General features: G+C 38.0%; 1 protein-coding gene across 1 annotated transcript in view; it reads left to right on the top strand.

Annotated features, from left to right (window-relative positions):
• The window catches only part of Cad87A (cadherin 87A), a 778434-nt gene that overhangs the window by 31929 nt on the left and 729329 nt on the right, over positions 1-17176 (top strand). The window contains exon 2 of the mRNA XM_090378948.1: positions 15341-15395. Within this exon, the coding sequence (XP_090235074.1) occupies positions 15359-15395 (37 nt within the window). The 5' untranslated portion in view covers positions 15341-15358. The remainder of the gene's footprint in view (positions 1-15340; positions 15396-17176) is intronic.

The following is a 17176-nucleotide window of genomic DNA, read 5'->3' as shown; positions in this document are numbered from 1 at the left end:
GGGGAAAAAGCAGGCTGGAACATATTACAAAATTTTGGCATCACATTGCTCTTAGGAAAAATGGCGAACAATCAGGGGCAGGCTGTCCCGAGTGGGAAAGGGGTACATTGCACCCAGGTGCAAACGTTCCAGGGGTGCTAAATTTCAATTGCCACCCGGGTGCCACATGCCATAGGAATGCCTCTGCAAACAATATTCTTAGATGCAGCTCGAAATTCAGAAAACTTTTTATCTGTTTAGTGAAACTTATTTCTTAATATTAAGACTCCAATTGGCTCCACAGTAACAATGAGTTCAAGCCACTGCCACCCTAGCCAGGTAGTCAAGAGCCAACGAACACTAATACGCACATTTGGTTTACCGTGATTCTATCCCACGTGAGTTACAAATACAGTAAAAGCAATAGTATTTTACTACTCTGTAGTACAAGCCATGATATCCAGCTACGAATGATCCGGAAAGCTTCTTTTAACGAAATTGACCAAGAGGCTCAAAGTCTACTCGGCCCAGGAACTAATGCAGTTACATATTTTGTACTGTAGAATTTTCTGCAGAGGCAAAATGAATGTACCAAGCAAACAGCCATTCACCAGATGTTCAGAATAGCTTTAAAGTTGACATATGAAGTGCAGATTTTTCCGATCGTATCCAGTGCCAGATTAAGGCATGGTTAGCAGGGCTCTTGCCCGGAGCGACAAATTTTACAAATCATGAAAATATACACTGTTGTTCAATGAAAGTGCATCACCCATTAAAATTGTAATTGTCGTCTGAATAACGTAAGTATGTGGCAATATTTCTTGCAGATTGCATCAGATAAGATTTACACACGTAGGTGATGAGGTAATATTGCATCAGCTGTGGTGCCTCCGTAGTAGCCAGGTGGGCAGGAGCAGCAGTGCAGAGCACACACTTCTTGATTAGACCAGGGTTCGAGCCCATGACCACCAAATATGGAGGATACAGAAAGGTCAGGGAATGACCACCGCATATCCCTGGAGCAATATGGCCTTAGTTGCTAATGCTCCTAAAAACCAAATAACAACAACAGCATCAGCTGTTACTTTCAGCTGTATAAGCATGCTCTGCAAGAGTTGCAGTCATTCCTTTCTTGTGTCAGGATGGTGAGTTATGTGCAGTTGATGCCACGAAGAAAGAGTGATATTTATTGTTGCTTTACGTGAAGAAGGATGTTCTTCCCGTCATATTGCTTATAGAGTGTCTTGTAATCTGTCGACACTGAGTGGATTTCTTTCCAAACTCAAGAATACTAGTTCTACTGACAGGAAGAAAGGAACCGGACACAAACGAGTCTCTACGCCAAAACAGGTCCGCGCACTTATGCCTTAAAAACAGTGAAGCTTCGTCTGAGCTGAAAAGAGAATGGGAAGAACATACAGGAGCGGTAGCAAGTGCAATAACAGTCAGAAGATGCCTCTTCAAAAATGGACTTGTAACCCGTCATCCTAAGAAGAAGCCCCTTCTCACACAAAAAATGAAAAAGGTCCAATTAATTTGGTGTAAGGAGCATGTCAAATGGATCCCCGAGCAGTGGAAGTCAGTCAGTTATTTTCTTGGATGAGAGGAAATTCAACCTGCATGGCTGTGATGGGAGACAAACGATTTGCCGTAGACATGGTGAAGAATACCATCCAGACTGTATGGTGTCTACAATGAAATTCCCTACCAGCCAAATGATATGGGGGTGCATTTTGTATCGCGGAGTAGGTCACCTGCAGTTTATAAAAGGTTCTGTAAATGCCAGTGGATACCTAGCAATATTGGAAGGCAAATTGCAGCCAACCATTAGATAGTGATCAGATAAATGCACACATGAAAAAAGCCCACACGAAAATTCCGCATAGAAAAAAACCCACTGTTATAAATGCTCACATTATTTTTAGTTTACAAAATATAAATTATTTCGTATTTCAAAACACAACAAAATGTTAAATTTATATATTTTATTTCTACTTCTATACGATGTATTTTAATATAACTTTTGATATAAAACTTTTCATTTTAATATAAAATGGAATATTTCTATGTAAATGTTTGTAAGGGGAATTACAGGAAATAAAATGCTCTGGTTTTATTTCAACTAAAGTATTGTATTTTATTTTTAAAAATAAATTAGTTTTTCTCTGTCTTACAAAGTGAACAGTCAACACTTTTTGGTTTTTTATCAACAAACAACTAATTCAGACATATGTCAGTGATTTATTTATTTGTCAAGGATTTGAATAAAATTTTCATTACTGTAAGTTTGCCGATCTCTGCAAGTATTTCTGTTTGTCTTCTACCAAGAAATTTTGTTTTTTGTAAACTAAAAATGCTCATATTCCTGCACAAAAGGGACAACCAAGTCATGCAGTGCATCATTAGCCAGTGTCAATCTGTGGCAAGCCAGATCCCTCTTCAGCCCATCAAACAAAAACCACATGCTGGGATGACTGCAGTGGAATAGGGAATTAAGTGCATTGTGAAATCCCTCACAGCAGTTTGTAGTTTTAGGCGACCATTCAAGATCTGTATCATGATGATTCCATATTGTTATTGGAAACTGGGGATCTGCACCCTCAATGTATGTGGAAAAGAAATACGTGAGCACCTCATTATAGCTATCTTGGTCTGGAAATGTGGTGGCTAGCTCACCAAAGCCACTCCTCACATCAGGGACTGGGACAAAGGTTAATGCAGCAAGAGACTTCAGCTTGAGTTTTATGTTTATGTCAGTTTCAAATTCAGTCTTCAAGCCAACATTGCTGAGTTTCCTGATCAGACTCTGACACAGATGGAAATAGCACCCTTTGACCTCAGCATGTGGAAAGGCAATCCGCTCTGCATTTTGCAATCCTTATCAAAATCCACTAAAACCATTTGAGGCACCAGATTTGGAATCAACAGCTTCATGATTTCAAATATTCTGTTATAAGTATTCAAGTTCATTTTTTTGTAACAAAATGTAAATACATGGCAGATATGGGTTACCCATTTTGGCATGCCACATATACAGTTGGTAAAACATGTTTTACCAACTGTATTGTTTAGAATACAGTTCTAAACATGTATAAAACATGTTTAGAACTTTATCAAAGGTGCCATCTCCATAAATTGTATCTTTGTTCAATTCAACCAAGAGTTCTTTATCACCTAAAACCAGAATTCTGTCTGGATCAACCACACCTGAATCATGAAGTATCAGTTAATGGTACTTCTCAGGAATGTCAAAATTTATTGTTATTGGATTAGGCAAATGACCATATTTTCTGTGATTGAGATTTCTCGCAAGGGATGATTGTTTGGTCATATAGGCCAGTACATCGTTACTCAACTGTGACAACACATTCCCCATCACATTGCGAGGAGTAGAACTAACTACTCTCATGTATTGCCTCATTTTGCTTCTGGCAACTTCTGCTTTTTTGAGGAGAGGAATCATGACAATGTTCGGTTGGTTGTTGTACTATGTTGCCTACTATAACAAAAAAAATTATTATAGTCAGGTCCTCTGTAAATGATTACATATTCCCATTTATGTATTATATCTGTAAATTGTGTGTGTTCTCTGGTTGATTTGCCTGTTTTGCTGGACGAAAAAACTTGGCTATATACACCTGAGGCCGACTAACTCAGCCACTGAGTGAAAAAAGCCCATTAAAGTTCCTCGCGTCATTATTATTATTATTATTAGCCATATGGTGCAAGGAAGCCTGAAGCTTATGCTGCACCGGCAAAAAAAAAATTCCCGAGTTTCCCTGAGAACGAGAGAGAGAGAGAGAGAAAGAGTCAAAGGTAGAAAGGAATTATCAAGAAAGAGAAGAATGATGATATCCAGCTCAGGACCCTGGGTGTGCCAAGCCCATATTCACCAGTGTGAGCCTCCGGGGTTCGACAGGATTCGAATCCCGGAGGCTCACTTTAGATTTTTTATGCAATTTTTTTTTTTTTTAATTAGTGCCTGTATGTCATTATATTTTAGAACATTTTCTACACAGTGGAAGGCTCGACAAAGTTTCGAAATCTGCCAACATTTCATCTTTGTAAAGTTTATATAATATCTTAGTTGCCCCCCCCCCCACGTTGCTACTGTCACTAGTTGCTTGAATACTGTGCAAAATGTCGGAATCACACGAACATTCAGCTACTGTGACCAAATAAACATAGACAAGAGAAATTTACTGGAAGGTGTGGATCACTCGCTTCTCTAAAAAACATATGCCCATTTGTCAGAGTAAAGGGGAACCACAACACAGGTTGACCAGAGGCTATCATCCATGTGGAGAATCTTCGTAATCCTCCGACTGGCTATGGAAATTAGATTAACGAGTGGCTTCTCGCTATGTGACTGCATAGGTTTTATGGACACCACTAACAGCGGTAATCCCCTTCACCCTCAATTCACGCTTTCTAATTGCGTAAATTGCCTAAAGGCCAGAGGTGAGAACAATGCATACAAAGTTGTCTCCCCTAATCCGTTTGTTACATGGAAATTTTCTTCATTCAACGGAAACTATTTTAAATGTAATTATCAAGGGGAATCAACAAAATTTGCTATAAAGAAGTTCGTTAAACAGAGGTCTGACTGTAATTAAATCAAAAATGAAGCAATTTTAAAATACATAACCGATTGATTGCACCATTCAAATGCTGGGAATGGGGTCCCATTTGTCCCACTGTAGTATCGGCTCTGGATACTCAATAATTGCATTCAGGATTTCATTTGTAAAATAAATGATCGTCTCAACAATAGGCTCGCAAATTTTCAAAAAAAATAACAATGGGCTCTTGCAAGCCCACTATAGCTCACCACTGTGTTTATTTATGGTTTCTACAAAAGCGAAGTCAAAGCGAACCTATTTCTAGACCTCTGTTATGCGAAAAAGCATTACAATTGAATCAAAATTTCAAAAGCCCATCTGAATTTAAAGCCAGTACAGGATAGCTGAAAAATTTCAAATCTCTTCACGGTATAAGGGAGCTTGAAATTCAAGGAGAAGCTTTATCAGGTGATGTCCCAGAAGCAGAAGCTTTTAAAGAATCTTTTCTGGAAATGGTGGAGGAAGAAGGTTTTCCAAGGATGACATTTACAATGCAGATGAAACTGGTCTTAATTGGAAGCCTCTCCCTCGTAAGTCATTTGCATCACAATGCAAAATGGCTACTCCTTGTTTGGAAGTTAACAAACAGCTTGTTACTGTTATGGTGTGTCCAGTGCAAGTGGACAGCATGTTTTACCATTGTTGGTGTTGGTACATTCAAGATGCTTTAAAGGTGTAAAGTGCCTACCAGTATGATATAATGGTAAAAATCTGATGAATTTTTTTTTGTAATGGTAAAAATCTGATGACTTTTTTTGGATTGGTTTAGCCAAGATTTTAGTCCAAATGTGAAGAAGCATCAAGAAAATGAGGGTAAAGCTGGTAAAGTTTTGTTTATTATCGGTAATGCACCATCCCACCCTCTTGAAAAAATTAATTCAATTGACAAGAACTTCATTATCAGATTTTTACCATCAAACATTACAGCCCTGCTGCAGCCAGTGAATCACGGTGTTATAGAAAAACTAAAAAAGATTTACAAAAAACAAGTCTTGCATCACTTGCTGCTATCAGAGGGAGATGAAGAGTGTGCGGTTCAGTTTTCAGAGAAGCTTAACATTAAGGATTGTTGCTACATGTTAGAAGATGCCAGGAACATTTTGTCGGAAGGGAAAAGAGGTATAGCATAAACTTTGGGGTGCTGCCGAAGAGGCAGTCACACATGTGCAAGATTTGAATGAACACTTAGGTGAGATTGTAACTTTATTTCAAGGGATTTCCAGGTTTTCTGAATGTGGGCAAGATGATGCAGAGGCATGGTTAAACAATGATGCTGATGATACTGGTTATCCATATTTTAACTGAATAAGAAATTGTCGCATTAGTTCAGGATGAAGAATGTGCTGACTTTATCAACAGAATCACATTCATCAACAGAATCACCTTGGTGATTCTGTTGATGAAAAAGAAGAGGGAGTGGGCCTGCTCATGCGGAGGCCTTCATTGGCTAGAAACTGCAATGGTATGGTGTGAGCAACTGTCTGAATGCAGTTCTATGGAGATATTGCTATTAAAGAGGATGAGAGACCTTGCTCTAAAAAAAAAGGCAATCTTGCATGGTTCAAAGAAAAATTCAAGATTACATATTTAAAAATAAACCTTCCCAAGATTCATTATACTCTTATTTGTGTGCAGTTATTGTGTTTGTTTATGTAAAAAAAAGTGTGATTTATAGTTAAAACCATGGAAGCCAATTCAAAACTGGTACTTGTGCATATGTCTGTTCCAATATTCCCTGTCAAAGACTTGGTAATTTGGAATCTCCTCTTTTCGATCTTCTCTGACTTAAAATCTCTCTACCTAATTCTGTCAAATTCATCTGTTGTCTCTACCTTTCTCCCAACTCCACTAATCACTTGCAACTCTTTGAATTTTTTTTTTTTGCAACTTGACTTTCTCCAGTACAACTTTCCTAACAGTGAGGTAATTTTCCTTGGTGATTTTAATGTTCACAATTCCAGCTGGCTTCCATTTTCTAGTCACGCAGCCCCAGCTGGTCAAGATGCTGAGGCTTTTGCAATTACTAATGACCTCACACAGATTGTTCATTTACCTACAAGAATACCAAACAATCCTAACCATACAGCCAACACACTTGATCTTTTTCTCACCAACAATCCTTCTAAGTACACGGTCGAAGTGAATGGTCCTTTAGGCACCTCAGATCACAACTTGGTGATTGTCCCTTCTCCAATGGAGCCTTTATCTCGTGGCTCTGCTTTTCTTGGTCGGATTACTGTTTCAAAACTTCTGATGTCAACGTTTGCTCAGATCGTGTCAGTGAAAATATTCTTGCAGGAATGGAATCCTTTATCCCACGCTCCACTTTAAAATCTCGTACTTTATCTAAATCTTGGTTTTCCAATAAATGTGCTAAGGCTGTTCAAGAGAAGAATGTTGCATATCGTAATTGGCTTGTTTCTAATTCTCCAGTTTCATTTTCTGCCTAAACCAAAGCTCGCAACAATTGTAAAGCAGTTATTAATCAGTTCAAACTAAAGTTTGAACAGGCTAAGAGTAGAAAACTTGCTTCTTGCCCTAATGGTAGCCAAGCATTCTGTTCTCTTGCCAAAGCTATTGGCCGCAACTTTTGCCCATCTCTGCTCCCGCCTCTGTCCAAACCGGATGGTTCTGTTGTCACTTCATCCAAGGATAAAGCTGACCTGCTAGCATCCCATTTTTCTTCCAGCTCATGTATTAATGATCTTGGTAAAACACCTCCCACCATTCCCAACACGCTCCATTCAATGCCTCCTGTAGTCTTCCGTCAAAAGGATGTCAGAAGGATTTTGACGAATCTTGATGCTAAGAAAGCTCCAGGTCCCGATGGTATGTCTCCACTTGTTCTCAAAACCTGTGTTCCTGAACTTACTCCTATTCTTTGCCGCCTTTTTTCACTTTCATATTACAAAGGTGTTTTTTCTTCTGCTTGGAAATTTACTCACATCTAACCAGTTCCTAAAAAGGGTGAATTATTGTCCCATTGCAATTACTTCTACTCTTTCTAAAGTAATGGAGAAATCAATTAACCACTAACTTTTAAACTATCTAGAAACCTTTCGTCTGATCAACGATTACTAGTATGGATTCTGCCAGAGTCGATCCACTGGTGATATTCTGGCTTATGTTAACCATTAATGGAGAAATTCAATGGAAAAGTTCAGCGAAACATAAGCAGTTGCTCTTGACATCTCAAAGGCTTTCGATCGCGTTTGGCATAAAGTTCTTCTACACAAGCTTCTGTCTTGTGTAGAAGAACTAACCGCTCTAACCGCTCACTGAGGATGATGGTAGATGGCTCTCTGACTTCTAACTTCTCCACTAATGCTTGTGTTCCCCAAGGTTCAGTTATTTTCCCTCACTCTTTTCCTCTTGCATATTAATGACCTCCTTCCATTGCCCAGAAATCCTATCCATAGTTCTGCTGATGATAGCACTTTGCATTCCACTTTCCAGTTTGAGAAACCTCGCCCTGCTCAATCAGCTTCCATTTCTCGAATATCCGCTACCAATTCCTTTAGTTCAAAATACAGTGGCAATAACCTTGCGCGCAATAACTTAATTGTAGGCCTTATTACACTTTCATATAAAATGGGTATTCTCATGTATGTTTGATTGTCCCAGCTATTTAATTAACTGAACCAACCTTGGTCCCAATTTGGATAATCGTCGTTCTACCGTATTACATTAGGGTCACCTTGTAAGTTATTACATATATCCATGTATATTAAATTGTCTGTAAATTGTGTGTTCTCTCATCAATTTGCCTGTTTTGATGAAAAAACCTTGCTATCTACACTGGAGGCCGACTAACTCAGCCATGGATTGAGAAAAGCCCATAAAATTTCCTCATGTCAATGACAGGATTTGAACATGGGCCTTTTCTACTCAGTGTGAGGAGGATGGTGAGAATACCACTGTGCTACCCCCACAGACTAAGGTTGTGCATGTGGGAATAAATCGTTTGTTCAACAAATTTTTGAGTACATGCAATATCTTAATTAAGTCAAGTTTGACTGATTTACATGTACAACTGAGCAAACATTTTGTGATCGGTTGGGAAAGTACTGTGCAGACTGAGTGCTTTCCAGCAAAGTGAAAAAGAAAAAGGTGCAAAATTTCATCATTGGAAATGAAGATTTTATGAATGCAAACTATATTCGCTGAGAAGATTGTAATTTTTATTTAAAGATAATGTTGAAAATTAACTAGGTCTAATTCTGCTTTGCAAGAGTTATTTTGTTCTTGTTTTAATATATTAATTGAATTAATATTACAGGTTTTTTTGTAGAATTTGTATTGTTTGATTGTTTCAGTAAATTAATGAGAATATTAAAAATTGTTTATTACTTCAACATCCAAAGGTGGTGCACTTGCCCCACTTTGCACCATGCTGCTGGCATCCATGGTGGATACAAAGACTAAAGAAATCACAAGTGGAAGTACAATTGATTTTTGCCCTGCTTCTATTTGATCATGCAGCAGCTTGAAAGCTAAGAGTTGGGAACTACAAGATATGCTGGGACAAGCAAAAACATGGGCTGTGAGAGGACTAATAAGATTTAAGAACAGGTGCATGTATACTTGAGTGTACACTAATGTTAGGAGTTTAGAAACAGATTAGATGTATATTAACACAGACATTGTAGTGATATTAGAGGCGTGTTAATACTCAGACATGATGGATGCAGAATTTGAATACTGGTAAGCAGCAGTGTGTAGCACACGCTTCTTGATTAGACCGGGGTTCGAGCCCGTGACCACCAAATATGGAGGTTGCAGAAAGGTCAGGGAATTACCACCGCATATCCCCGGAGCAATATGGCCTAAGTTGATAATGCTCCTAAAAACCAAATAATAACAACAACAACAATACTGGTAATACAATGTGTGCAGACAGGAAAGGATTTAGGGGAGTTATCTAGCAGTTCACCAAATTGATAGTAGACAGAGGGACCAGTGCAGGCGCCTCCATAGCCAGGTGGGCAGGAGCAGCAGTGCGTAGCACACGCTTCTTGATTAGACCGGTGTTCGAGCCCGTGCCCACCAAATACGGAAGATGCGGAAAGGTCAGGGAATGACCACCGCATATCCCCGGAGCAATATGGCCTTAGTTGCTAATGCTCCTAAAAACCAAATAACAAACAAACAAAGGGACCAGTGCAATTTTGAGGCACTCTGGTGTGATGTAAGCAATGAGAAAACAAAAAGGAGTTATACACCTGATGACTGTGATGAGTATAATGAACAACTAAACAGAAAAATAGTTGGACCAGTAAATTAGAATGTTTTATAATGGAGGATTTTAACTTTCAAGATATTGACTGGAACTTGTGGGTTGATCACTCAAATAGTTGCGAGACTTTTCTGTATTTAGTGAATAGCTGTTTTCAATACTAGCATGTTCGAGTGGCAATGACAGATAGCATTACTCTTGTTTTTATTATCAGCATTCACCTCTTGTGCATTAAAAATCTGCAGATAAAGGAATTACTAGGTGGCAGTGATCAAAGTATATTAATGTGGGATTTATTTAAAAATTTTAACTACTGTCTTTGGCAAAGGCAAGGGCATTTGCTTTGTTTTTAAAAACCTCACAGTTTTTAAATCTATTCATTAGGACCAGCAACATTTTATAAATGGGAAGCATTCACGAAAGTAATTGCAGAAGCTACTAGCCTTTTTATACTACAAGATAAGAAATTGGAGATACTGTTCAAGGTTTACAGCTAAGTTGTTGTCAGATGATCTGATGAGACATGTGGTACAGAAAAAAATGTATAGGTTACGTATATAAATTATCAGGTGATACAGATGCCTACAGTACGCATAAGCTTGTTTCGAATCAAATTGCAGTGGTTTAGGCCAGCTAACGCAGATTACGAGAAGTCTCCGGCAAAGTTGCCTCCCGAAGATGAGCATGTTAGGGAGGTAACTAGAGGGAGTAATACTCTTGATCTGATTATCAGTAGTGATTCTACATGCATTAAGAATCTGCATTTTAAGGAACCACTAGGTGGCAGTGATCACAGTGTGCTCAAGTGGGATTTACTCAAAGAGGTAACTACCATCAGGGGTAAAGGAAAGGGTTTTTGCTTTCGCAAAGGCGACTACGGTGGTGTGAGACATTATTTAAACTCTATACAGTAGGACCAACTGATGATGTTACCAACAGCAAATTCAAAATGGAAGGCATTCAAAGAATTCATCTTGGAAGCTACTAAGCTTTACATATCAACTAAGAAATATTGTTCAAGGTTTAAGGCCTAAATGGATTTCAGATGAACTAATGAGACATGTGGCAGAGAAGAAAAATGCATGGGATACATATATATTAATGGGTGACATGGAAGCCTATGATAGATATAAGCTGGTCTGTAACCAAGTCACAAAGGAGGTTAGGCAGGCAAAGGCAGATTATGAGAAATCTTTAGCAAAGGATGCAAAGAAAAACAGCAAAAAGTTCTTTACCTATGTAAACTCTAGAAGGAAAGGGATGACTCAGATTGGTCCACTGGATATTTATTATTATTATTAGCCATATGGTGCAAGGAAGCCTGAGGCTTATGCTGCACCAGCCAAAAAAAAAAAAAAAAAAAAAAAAATCTCTCTCTCACTCTGAGAGAGAGAGAGAGAGAGAGAGAGAGAGAGAGAGAGAGAGAGAGAGAGAGAGAGAGAGAGGGGGGGGGGGGGGAAGTAGAAGGGAATCACCAAGAAAGAGAAGAATGATGATATCCAGCTCAGGACCCTGGGTTTGCCAAGCTCATACTCACCAGATGTGAGCCCCTGGGGTGAAATTGATGGGTCAACTGTTGATAAATGAGTATTTTGCATAGACATTCACACATGAGGAGTTATTCAGGGAGGGGAATGCCAGAGACGAATTAAGCTCTGGCAGTGAGCTAGATGATTTTGTAATAACTGAGAGGAAAGTGGAGGAGAAATTGTTGAAGATAAACATAAAAAAGGCACCTGGGGCGGATGGGATCTATCCAGTTATATTAAAGGAGGCAGCAAAGGAAGGAAGAAAACCCTTAGCCTTAATTATGAGAGCTTCCTTGGACTCAGGGGAGGTACCCATAGTCTGGAGATGTGCAAATGTGACTCCAATTCACAAAGGAGGATCAAAGAGTGACACAAGTAATTATAGACCCGTTAGTTTAACTTCTGTTCCAGGAAAATTAACGGAGGCACTGGCTAAAGAAGCATTGCAGGATCATCTAGACAAGACTTCAGTTATAAGTCGGACGTTCAGTTATAAGTTATAAGTTCAGTTAATTTTGTTAAGGGAAAGTCTTGTCTGACCAATTTGATTGGATACTATGATGTGGTCACAAAGAAACTGGATGCAGGGAATAACTTTGATATCATATATTTGGATCTTAGAAAGGCTTTTGATAGTGTTGCATTTGGAAGACTGCTGCATAAATTGGAGCAGTGTAGCATTGGAGGCAAATTGCTGCTATGGATAAAGGGATGGTTGAATGGGAGAAGACAGAGAGTGGTAATCAATGGACACTGTTATTAGTGGAGTCCCTCAAGGTTCAGTGTTGGGTTCATTGTTGATTTCTGCATTTATAAATGATATTGATGATGGTATAATAAGCTTAATGTTCAAGTTTGCAGACGATATGAAGGTTGGCAGTGTTGTTAAGGATACTAATAACAGTATGCTGCTGCATCAGAATCTAGAAAAGTTGAGCAGATGGGCTGAGAGGTGGCAAATGAAGTTTAACATTGACAAATGTAAAGTATTACATATGGTAAGCAGTAACCCCAGAGTAACGTATTAACTCTGTGGTACTACACTGAAAGCGGTAGACAATGAAAAGGACCTGGGGGTAATTGTGCAGGCAGATATTAAGTTTTCTGAGCAGTGCAGATGGTCTGCAAGAGTAGCTAATGGTGTCTTGTCAATGATATGCAGGAATTTTTCTAGCAGGGATAAGGTGATTATTCCCTTGTATAAGGTAATGGTCAGGCCACACCTTGAGTACTGTATACAGGTCTGGAGGCTTCATTTTAAGAAGGATATAGAGCTGTTGGAACGAGTACAGAGAAGGGCAAGCAGGTTAGTTAGGTTAGGTTAAGTTTTGCAGATTACAGTGTCTGGAGATTAGGCACCTGCGAGGTGATCTGATTGAGGTGTATGAAGCCTTGAATGGTTTGACCATGCTCAATGCTGATGGGATTCTTCCTCTTGCTCGGAATAATCACCTGAGAGGGCATAAATTCAAATTGAGGAAAGACAGTTGTAGGATAGATGTGCGGAAGTTTGCCTTTAGCCAGCAGGTAGTTGATTGGTGGAACAGGCTTCCATCTTTTGTTGTGGAAGTTGATAACCTAAATAAATTTAAGGCTGAACTGAACAGGTATTTGGAATGAATGGAGGGGTGAAATGGGAGCTGTTTTTGTTTTTTGTTTTTTTTTGGCTGATGCTGCATAATAAGCTTGCTTTCTTGCATCATATGCCTCTACTAATGCTAATGTACAAAGAAATGCAGCAAAGATTACTTTAGTTATGTAAACTTTAGAAGAAAAGAGATGAAATACATTGAACTGCTAGACATAGATGATATATAACTGTTGATGATTTAGCACTGATTGCTAACAAACTGAATAGTTTTTTTTCATAAAAATTTATACACATAGAGAATTTCTTAGTAATGGCAGAAGCATACGAACTTACAGGAGTTCAGTGATTTTGTGATAACTGAGAAGCAAGTGGAAGAGAATTGTTGAAGCTAAATATAAAAAAGTCACCTTGGGCAGATGGGATTTATCCAGTTATATTAAGAAAGGAGTAAAATAGGTCAGTAAAACATTAGCCATGATTATGATCATCCTTTGATTCAGGGAGGTCCCTGCGGAATTGGATATGTGCGGATTATCCTAAATTCACAAAGTGGGATCAAAAGTGAAGTGATGATTACAGACCTGTATGTTTAATTCTGTTGTATGGAAAATAATGGAATTGCTGATTAAAGAAGTAATTCGGTGCCATCCAGACAGGGAATGCAGTTATTCAGCAGTAACAGCATGGATTTGTTAAGACACAACCTTGTCTGATCAATCTGATTGGATACTATGTTGAATTAACAGTAACTGAATGCAAAAAATAATTCTGATACCCATATACTTAGAATTCAGAAAAGGTTTTGTTACTGTTTCACATAAAAGACTGCTGTACAAATTGGAATAGTGTGGCATTAAGGGTAAGTTACTACTGTAGATAAAGAGATGGTTGAGTGGGAGAAGACAGAGCAGTTATCAATGGACATTTATTTTCTTGGACTAATGCTATTAGTAAGTTCTCACAGGGTTCAGTGCTGGGTCCATAGTTCTCAATATTCATTAATGAAAGTATATCAGGCCTAATATGTAAGTTTGCAGATGATACAAAGGTTGTCAGGATGATTTTTTTTTTTTTTTTTTTAAGCAATTAAGGTATGCTACTGCAACAAGGTTTAGAAAGATTAGGCAGATGAGCAAAGAAATGACAATTGAAGTTTAACATTGATAAATGCAAAGTGCTGCATATGGGTAGATGTAATCCTAGATTTATGTACCAACTGTTTGGTACTACATTAGGATAGTGGGAAATGAAAAATACTTGAGTTTAATTGTCCAATCAGATGTGAAGTTCTTTGAGCAGTGCAGACAGGCTGCCAGGACAGCTCATTGTATATGATATCAATGATATACACAAATTTTGTAAAGGATAAGGAGGTGATTATCCTTTTGTATAAAGCAGTGGTTAGGCCACGTCTTCAGTGCTGCATACAGGTCTGGAAGGCTCAATTTTATGAAGTATGTAGATCTGTTGCAAAGGGTGTAGAGAAGGTCAGTGGGATTAAGGAGGAGAACAAAAGGGTACTATTTCGATGAAAGGCTTCACTTCTGAAAATTGTAGTGTCTGGAAAGTAGATATCTGTGAGGAGATATGATTGGGGTGTTTAAGGCTTTGAATGGATCAAGTAAGCTAAGTGCTGATGGCATCCTTCTTGTGCAGACACACTTGAGAGGGCATAAATTTAAAATGAGGATGGGTGGATGCATGAGAAATGTGCAGAAATTTTCTTTCTGCTAGCAGGTAATTGAGTGTTGGAACAACCCTCTATTTGATATGGTGGAAGTGAGTAGTTTCAATAAATTGAAGGAAGAACTAGGCTGTTTATTAGAATGGTTGGGCAAGTGATGTGGAAGTGTTTATTATTATTATTATTATTAGTAGTATTTATTTATGACTAATTTTATAGCTGAAAGCTTGAAGTACTATTGATTATTTATTAAGATAATTAGCTTTGCTAAGAATCTTAATATTATTTATTTATTATTTTTTGACTGATGCTGTATGAGCTTGCTTTCTTGTATTGTTTTCTATTAATACTAAAACAATTTCGTTGTTTCATAATTTGTGGAGTCATACCTGACTGATTATAACATACCTTTTTGTGCATGTCAAGTCAGAGTTTTCATAAGATATGGTAAATATTTCCATTTCTCCAGCACCATTGTTTCAGACAGTAATTTCAAGAGCTAACTGAAATTTAGTAAAAAGTAAAATGATGCAGTATTTGTTAAATGTTAACTTTTTTTTTTTAATACTGAGAATTTTTGAAAAATAGATACAAGTTTAAGAAAGGCTGCCTCGTATTGAATACAAATGTGAATTTATTTCTAACAATATATTATTTTCATTTCAAATTATTGTTTATTAGTTTTATTTTTTGCAACAGGTTTAGGTCAAGGCAGTGATGCTGTTTATGCTTCTTCTCTGTATATCTGTCCACTGTAAGTATTTCTTATAATTCTGACTTGAATTTTGTAGGGCCTGAGATAGGCGATTAATTTATACAATTTGAGTTGTAATCAGTTTTTATCATTGGCATTATCAAAAAGTAAATTAGTTCTACAACTAATACAACCAAAGATGAAAAAGAAAGAAAGGAAAAAAAAAAAAAAAAAAGAGAGATTATACAGGCTAGGGCAGATTATGATAATTCCTCTGCAAAGAAAAGCAGCAAAGGCTTCTTTATGTATGTAAACACTGGAAGGAAGAGGATGAATCATATTGCTCTGATAGATATGAATAGTTTGTTTTAATGATCCTGCTCAGTTTTGCTGACAAAAGAATGGATAATTTTTATCTTAGTTTACAGATGAGGACTTTTTAGGGTGCCAGAAGTTTACCTAATTCTACAGTGAGCTAAATTATTTTGCAGTAACTGAGAGGAGAGTGGGAGAGAAATTTTTGAAGCTGAAAGCAAATAAAGTACCTGGGGTGGATGGGGATCTCTAATCTTTGCTGCCTCTCCTAATTATATTAGGAGAGGCAGCAAAAGAGATAAGCAAACTTTTAGCAATCATTATAAAAGTATTGTTGAATTCAGGCACTCATCTGAAGTGCAGCATGGACTGCAGATGAGTGAATTTATCATCAATTCAGAAAGGGTGGGATCAAGGGACAAAGCAAATAATTATGTATCTGTTAGCTTGACTTCTGTTCCATGGAAAATAATGGAGTCACTGGTTAAAGAACCCCAGGGGCCCACATCTGGTGAGTATGGGCTTGGCACACCTAGGATCCTGAGCTGGATACCATAATTCTTCTCTTTCTTGGTGATTCCCTTTCACCTTCTCTCTCTCTCTCTCTCTCTCTCTCTCTCTCTCTCTCTCTCTCTCTCTCTCTCTCTCTCTCTCTCTCAGAGTAGTTCAGAATTTTTTTTCTGAACTATAGAACTCAACTGTATCTGCATAATGTCAGGAGTGTTGTCAATAAAATGGCTGAATTTTAACTCCTGGTTAGGACAACTAATGCTGATATTATAGGGTTAACAAAAACATGATGCCACCCAGAAATTGGTGATGAGGAGTGCCACTATGGTATGTATAATATATTTATGAAAGACAGGAATGATAGAAGGGGTGGAGGGGTCATGCTTCTTATCGAAAGCGGCATGAGCATGAAAAGAGCTTTTGCTGAATCTGAAGTTATGCCTGCCAGCGTAGAATCTGTGTGGTGTGAGTTAGTCAGAAGCAAAAGAACAACGAGAGTGGGAGTAATCTACAGACCAGGAGATTATGGAGAATATGACAAGTGTCTTTACATGAATATGGAATGGGCAAACAAGCATGAATGTCTTATTATTGATGACTTTAATCTGCCCCAGATTAATTGGAATAAGTGGGAGGAGAAATTCACGATGGGGAAAAGCCTTTTTAAATAAACTAGATGATTATTATTTGTACCAGCATGTTAGAGAAAGTACTAGAGGCAAGAATATTCTTGACCTCATCATTACTAATGATTCAGATGAAATCACAGGACTTAAAATGCAGGAACCATTGTCAGGAAGTGATCATGCAATCATCAGCTGGAAGATGAAGAAAGGTGTTGCAGTAGTTAAAGTTAAAGGCATGGATTTTAACTTGAGAAGAGTGGGACTTTGACAGTTTAAGGCACTATATGGTATCTGAACTGGGTAGATTGCGGGGGGGATGGCAAATACTTTTAAAGCAAAAATCACAGAATCCACGAATGCATACATACAAGAGTGGGACTTTGACAGTTT

Source organism: Mastigoproctus giganteus, chromosome 8 (genome assembly GCF_048544385.1).
Source record: "Mastigoproctus giganteus isolate SK-2022 chromosome 8, ASM4854438v1, whole genome shotgun sequence".
Classification (NCBI taxonomy): Eukaryota; Metazoa; Arthropoda; class Arachnida; order Uropygi; family Thelyphonidae; genus Mastigoproctus; species Mastigoproctus giganteus.
This window is presented reverse-complemented; position numbering and strand designations above follow the sequence as displayed.